The sequence below is a fragment of the Sipha flava genome, unplaced genomic scaffold, assembly GCF_003268045.1.
Source record: "Sipha flava isolate LNK unplaced genomic scaffold, YSA_version1 49_pilon_pilon, whole genome shotgun sequence".
In the NCBI taxonomy this organism is placed as follows: Eukaryota; Metazoa; Arthropoda; class Insecta; order Hemiptera; family Aphididae; genus Sipha; species Sipha flava.
Genome location: NW_020273360.1, coordinates 1,996,377 through 2,002,215, shown reverse-complemented (window position 1 = coordinate 2,002,215; position 5,839 = coordinate 1,996,377). Strand labels below are relative to the sequence as shown.

The 5,839-nt window shown below is 35.2% G+C and overlaps 1 protein-coding gene and 2 pseudogenes across 1 annotated transcript; 1 reads left to right on the top strand and 2 right to left on the bottom strand.

The window, feature by feature from the left end:
- Positions 1-809: 809 nt before the first annotated feature.
- On the bottom strand, positions 810-1,654 carry LOC112690309 (annotated as a pseudogene).
- A 1,346-nt stretch (positions 1,655-3,000) lies between these two features.
- Positions 3,001-4,666, top strand: LOC112690308 (jerky protein homolog-like). The gene is made up of 5 exons (XM_025564282.1): positions 3,001-3,020; positions 3,095-3,397; positions 3,501-3,772; positions 3,847-4,095; positions 4,623-4,666. The coding sequence occupies exons 1-5, from the start codon at positions 3,001-3,003 to the stop codon at positions 4,664-4,666; spliced, it is 888 nt and encodes a 295-aa protein (XP_025420067.1).
- A 169-nt stretch (positions 4,667-4,835) lies between these two features.
- Positions 4,836-5,260, bottom strand: LOC112690307 (annotated as a pseudogene).
- Positions 5,261-5,839: the final 579 nt, after the last annotated feature.

The following is a 5,839-nucleotide window of genomic DNA, read 5'->3' as shown; positions in this document are numbered from 1 at the left end:
AACTACATTATTTTTCAGATTTTATACAATATTATTGCATATTTGTGTGTATCATTTACAACCATTTGAAATTAACCATTTTAAAATATATTTCCATTTAATAAAGATCGTAAATCAAGCATTAATAAAAGCATAATAAGATCGATATATTTTATTGTGTTAAATGATAATTGATCAGTAAGTTAATGACATGAATCTGTTAAAGGCAATAGTTATAATTGTTTATTATTTATTATTTATTATTTTTTAGTTAACACAAGATTTTAACAACGATGATAATGAAATCATACTAAACATAATAAAAATATTTATTTCAATATTTGAACATTATCCACATGAATAACAAAGGTAAGTACATATTAAAGCATACAAATTACATATAATATGTTGGTAATCTAGATAAATCTATAATAGGTATTCATAGGTAGATATTCTAAACGATTACAAAGGTCATTATTTTCTTCATAACTAAACTATATATTATTTACAACATTGAGACGCCTTAAATTATTATATAAGTCATAAAATACATAATTAATGTTTAGTTTATAATTTAGTTACAGATATTCAAACATAAATGGAACAAATGTAGTATTATACAATTAACTTTTTTTTTCCGTTATATCGAGAGGAGGAACCATTGTACCGGTACTTCTCGTCCGGCCCTCATCGTTTATTGATAATAATTAATAATTAATTACAAAATCACGTAGCTGCGACGGGCCAATCTCCCGTTCGATAGCTATTACAATAGGTAATTACAATAATACTCTAGGGTTTTGCCTTCGGCTACATTTGTAAGAACTTAACTACATATTGTTTGGTGAATCTGGAGGTCTTTCTGCGGCCTGACGACGTCTTTTCTTATCCTCCTTTGCAGTAAGGATGTTTTCCACCATTCTATAAAAGTTTGAAAACTTCCTCCGCTTCTTTGAGAAACACGAGCTTCTCGATTGGATCCGGCGGCAGAGTCTTGAACGCTGGACTGCAAATAATGCCAGACACGTCGATGGTGCTCAGACGACGACCTGGCCGGGAGGTCAGCACTTTCCGGAATCCTTCCCAGTAGGAGCACTAGAATAATGTGTGTTCTGCGGTGTCCGAATCATCTGCACACTGCCAGCAACGCGGACTGGCGGCCCTGCCCAAACGATGGAGATACCACTGGAAACAACCATGGCCCGTGAGTGCCTGTGTCATGTGGAACGTCAGAGGCATCCACGGAACGGTCCTTCCCAGCCATCTTCCCAATGACGCAGCGCGTCCATGCCACTTTCGGGGTTGCTTGCTATCTAGCTTGTCCGGCACCGATCTTAACACTTCTCTTCCCACATTTTACAGATGGTTTGGAAAGCCGTTGTACACCAAAATTCACTACCGCGCGCAGTCGGGACCTGATACTGCTTCTCTCCAATCCGAGCAGATCGGAGGATGGTAGGCAGGCCAGAACCAAAGCGGCCTGGTCCGACACGATGTGGTAGGACAGGATCACCCTCATGGCGGCAGTCCTCTGTGGACGTATCAGAATCGCCCAGGTTCTGGCGACGTTTGTGATGGCGGAGATTCAGACGGGAGCGGCGTACATTAGTTGACTTTCCACAACAGCCGCTAGAAGACTCCTTTTCAATTGGACCGGCCCACCTATGTTAGGCATAATCCTTAATACAGCAGTGGCTGAGCGGCCGCCTTCGTTCGACGGTGTTCGCTTAAGTTACAAAAGTCAGACGCTTGTCCAAAATGATCCCGAGGTATCTGATCTCATTTCGCAACGGGATCAGGTGGCCGGGGTGGGACGAACGCCCGTCTCCGAAACAGGATCACCGTTTCACTCTTCTGATGAGCCAACTCTAGACCCCTGATCCGCACCCAGTCTTCGATGGCCATCAGTGTAGGATTGATTGCGTTTTTGAGTTACTGCCCGGTCACGGCTATCTTCATGACTGCAAGATCATCCGCGAAGCCGACGAGCTGCATCCCTGTTGGTGTGTCCATCATCAGGAGGGAATCATAGGCGACATTCCACAATGCTAGGCCAAGAACGAAACCCTGGGGCATTTCATAGATCACCGGCCTCTTCACCATCTCCTCGTCAGTCAGCAGCTTTTATCATCAGTCAGCCAAGACCGGAGAATCTCCACCAGGTACTTCGGGGTGTTGATACGCCTCAAGGTTACGTTAATTACAGGTCACCTCAAGGAATTGAAGGCATTCCTGATATCTAAAGTCACTAAAACGCAGAGACTCTTATTTCTCGGAGTGGTGGCTGCCTGTGAGGCAATGCTGAGTACCTTGCCAATTGCAGACTCCGTGCTGACTCCCTTACTAAAGTCGAACTGGTTTGGGGCTCTTCTCTTATTATTATATTATATATTCGGTTATATATTATTCGGGAATATCCATAATTAAGATATTATCGTTTCAATTACATATTGTAATATTTTTTGCTAATATTCGGGAATACCCATAATTAAGATATGTATTATCATTTCGATTAGGTTCATATGTATTGTGATAATATTTCGTTTAGTGGTGATTGTGCACCAGTGTAGACTGTTACATTTATTTTTTCCTCTGCTTAGTATAAAAACAACGTAAAATGACAACTTCGGTTAAACGTCAGAAAGTGACTGTAACAATGAAACAAAAAATCCAAGTTTTATTTCGTATTGATGCTGGTGAATCATTAACAAAAATCGAGCAAAAGTTAGGAGTGGGTAAGCAAACCGTTTCGAATTGAAAAAAAAAACGAATAGAAATTGAAAAATTTTGTGCGAAAATGGTGAGCGCGGACAGCTTAGGTAACAGACGCACGTTAAAAAAAACCAAACAACAAAGCTTTAAATGAGGCTTTGTACATTTGATTTGGTCAACAACGTGAACAAGGAGTTCCGTTGTCGGGTGTAACGTTACAAGCTATCGCGGTAAAATTTAATGAAAAATTAAAAGGAGATCCTACTTTTGCTACTAGTTTAGGATGATTGTCTCGGTGGAAAAATCGACATGGCATTCGTGAACTTCATGTAAGTGGTAACATTTTATCGGATGACAATGTTGCAAGTGATGACTTTAAAACAAAATTTGAAAAGTTTATTAGCGATGAAGACTTAATGCCTTGCCAAATATTTGATGCTAACGAAACTGGGTTGAATTACAAAATGTTTCCAAAAAAAACATTAGCTTCAAAACTAGATTCTCTAGCCAAAGGACATAAAGTGAAAAAAGAACGAGTAACTTTACGTCCTTGCAGTAACGCTTCTGGTGATTTAAAATTTCCACTTCTGGTGATCGGAAAATCAGCTAAACCTAGAGCTTTCAAAAACGTCAATATGAGTGCACTTCCTGCTCAATACACTTCACAAAAATCTGCTTGGATGAACGGAAACATTTTTAAAAATTGGTTTTTTAAAACATTTATGCCTACAACAAAGACATTTTTGAAACAAAAAAAAACTTCCAGAAAAAGCTGTATTGTTTATAGATAATGTTCCGTGTCACCCTAGTGAAAATGAATTACGAGATGGTGAAATGTACATGAAATTTTTGCCACCCAACGTAACGGCATTGATAAAACCAATGGATCAACGTGTGATTAAAACAACAAAACGGCTTTACAGAAAAAAGTTGATCGTGTTTCTTTTAGAGCAACAAGAAGCGAACCCGTTGGTTAACTTTATGGATCTTTTAAAAAAAGTAACAATAAAAACTGTTCTTTATTTAGCCGCAGAAGGGTGGGAAGGAATTAAGAAACACTTCAAAAAAGTTGGAAAAAATTGTGACCTAATATTCCTCAAGAAAACTATTGACAAGATGAAACAACTTCAAATGAAGACACTGATTTTATTCAAGTTTTTCAAGAGTTGAAAGGTTGTGCCGACGTGAAAGTAAATGATATTTCTGAATGGATAAACGGTGACACCGATGTTGGTCATCAGGTTCTCAGTGAAGATGAAATTGTAAATGCATGTATTGAAAACATAGAAATAGAAGTTGACAGTTCAGAAGATGGAGATGATGGTACAGATCAATCAACGGGCCCAACACATGGTGAAGCAACTGTAATGCTGGAGCAGTTGATGACTTACTTCGAGAAACAAAGTGAAACATCTTCTGCTGAGCTACTGACCTTTGGTCGTCTAAGAAATCGCACAGCGAAATTACGTCAATCATCATTAAAAAAAAAAAAAAAAAAAATATCTAGGAGTTTTTCAAGTCTTAATAATAAAAATAATAATGTGCATCTAATGTAAAATTTTAAATCAATAAATTTTGAATTCGTATAAATACATGAGGTGCTTTCTGCATTATATTAAATGTACTAAAATAAATTTAATAAATAATAATTAATTAATAAATTTTATTGTGTTATTATTTATAGTGTTTATTAATTAGTAAGTTAAAAAAAAAAAACGTAATTTCGTTTAATCCGGATTTTCGATAATCCGGAGAGAGTCTGGTCCCATCTAGTTCGGATTAGCGGGACTTTACTGTAATATTAGTACATTTACAAAAATTTGTTTTACAAATGCTGTAAAATTTTTAACTTTCTGTTTTATTTATAATATTAAAAAGAATATTATTGAAGCCTGGTATCATTTCAAATTTATGAGTTAATCGTTTTAAAGTTGAAATTGATCGTATTGAAAGAATATTCAATAAAAGTTTATAGACTTGTTCCTCAAAAATAAATAGTTAATACTAATTGTTTAATTTCATTATTTTATCTCTAACCTTATTTTTGTTTTATTTTAAAAATTAATTTGGGACATGACAATAGTGCATAATCCAGGTGATAAATATTTTTCACATAATCTTAAAAGATGTTCAATGTATCATAATTAGATTATTGTTGACTTAAACTTACTATATTCTTCTTTAAAATTATTTATTTCTTGTTTTTCAGATTTAATCTCCATAATCAGTTTTTGTTTCCTTGGTGTGTTTGCCGATAAATATCCAGGTGTTTGATTTGAAGAACCAGTAGTTATTGAGCTCCAAGCTTCATTTGAAGTACCAAAAGTATTCATGAATCCACTTACATGACTTCTTAATTCTTTATTGAATCTACAAAGTGATCGCCACATACTTTGTAACTATTTTTTTTTTTTTTAGTTCTTCAGTCAGATTTTCTGTACCACAATTTTTTATCAAACATATATTAAACAATCGTCTTTTGGATTTTGAAAAAACTTACATTCCTATTACTTGCTTTATTTTTGCAAAATTGTACAGAGAAACGCATTCCTGTTTTTTTACTGTTCATTTTTAAATTTTGTAACTCAAGAGCACACCAAATTGTATATATAAAAAAAAAAAATATTTTGAAACTTATACACTCGGTCAATGGTCAACTAATAAGTCACATGGAAATCACAAAAACAGCAACTAGATGCTAGGATAACCTAACTCTTAAGGGATGTGAAAGGTCAAAATCTAAACAATACAACCCCCACGTCACAAGGCATGACTAGGTAATTAGTATGAATTTCGATGTTGGCTTGGTAGGCTCCAGGTAGGAATCAGGACATTATTTTTATCATGTTTGTAACAAAACTTAAAGTCTGTAGAACTATTTTATTTTGCTAACTTTTTTAGTTACAGAATTATAACAATAAGAATAATAAATAACAATGAGGAAGAATAACAATTAATATTAATGATGATAATAATAATAATCAATAATAACAATAACAATAACTATTATTGTCTCACAATTCGGTATACAATTACTACATATAATACTCGTTGTCGAGCTTACAAATTTTTACACGGCATAGATTACTAAGTATTACTCACAAAACCGAGATATTAGTGTTCGTACTGGGCTCTCACGTACTGTGGG

Bases quoted from the DNA above. Each gene is read 5' to 3' on its own strand.
- LOC112690308 (XM_025564282.1), top strand. From the start codon at position 3,001: ATGGCATTCGTGAACTTCAT. The intron at 3,021-3,094 runs GTAAGTGGTAAC...AAAGTTTATTAG, and splicing joins ATGGCATTCGTGAACTTCAT to CGATGAAGACTTAATGCCTT. The intron at 4,096-4,622 runs GTGAAACATCTT...ATCGTTTTAAAG, and splicing joins GACTTACTTCGAGAAACAAA to TTGAAATTGATCGTATTGAA.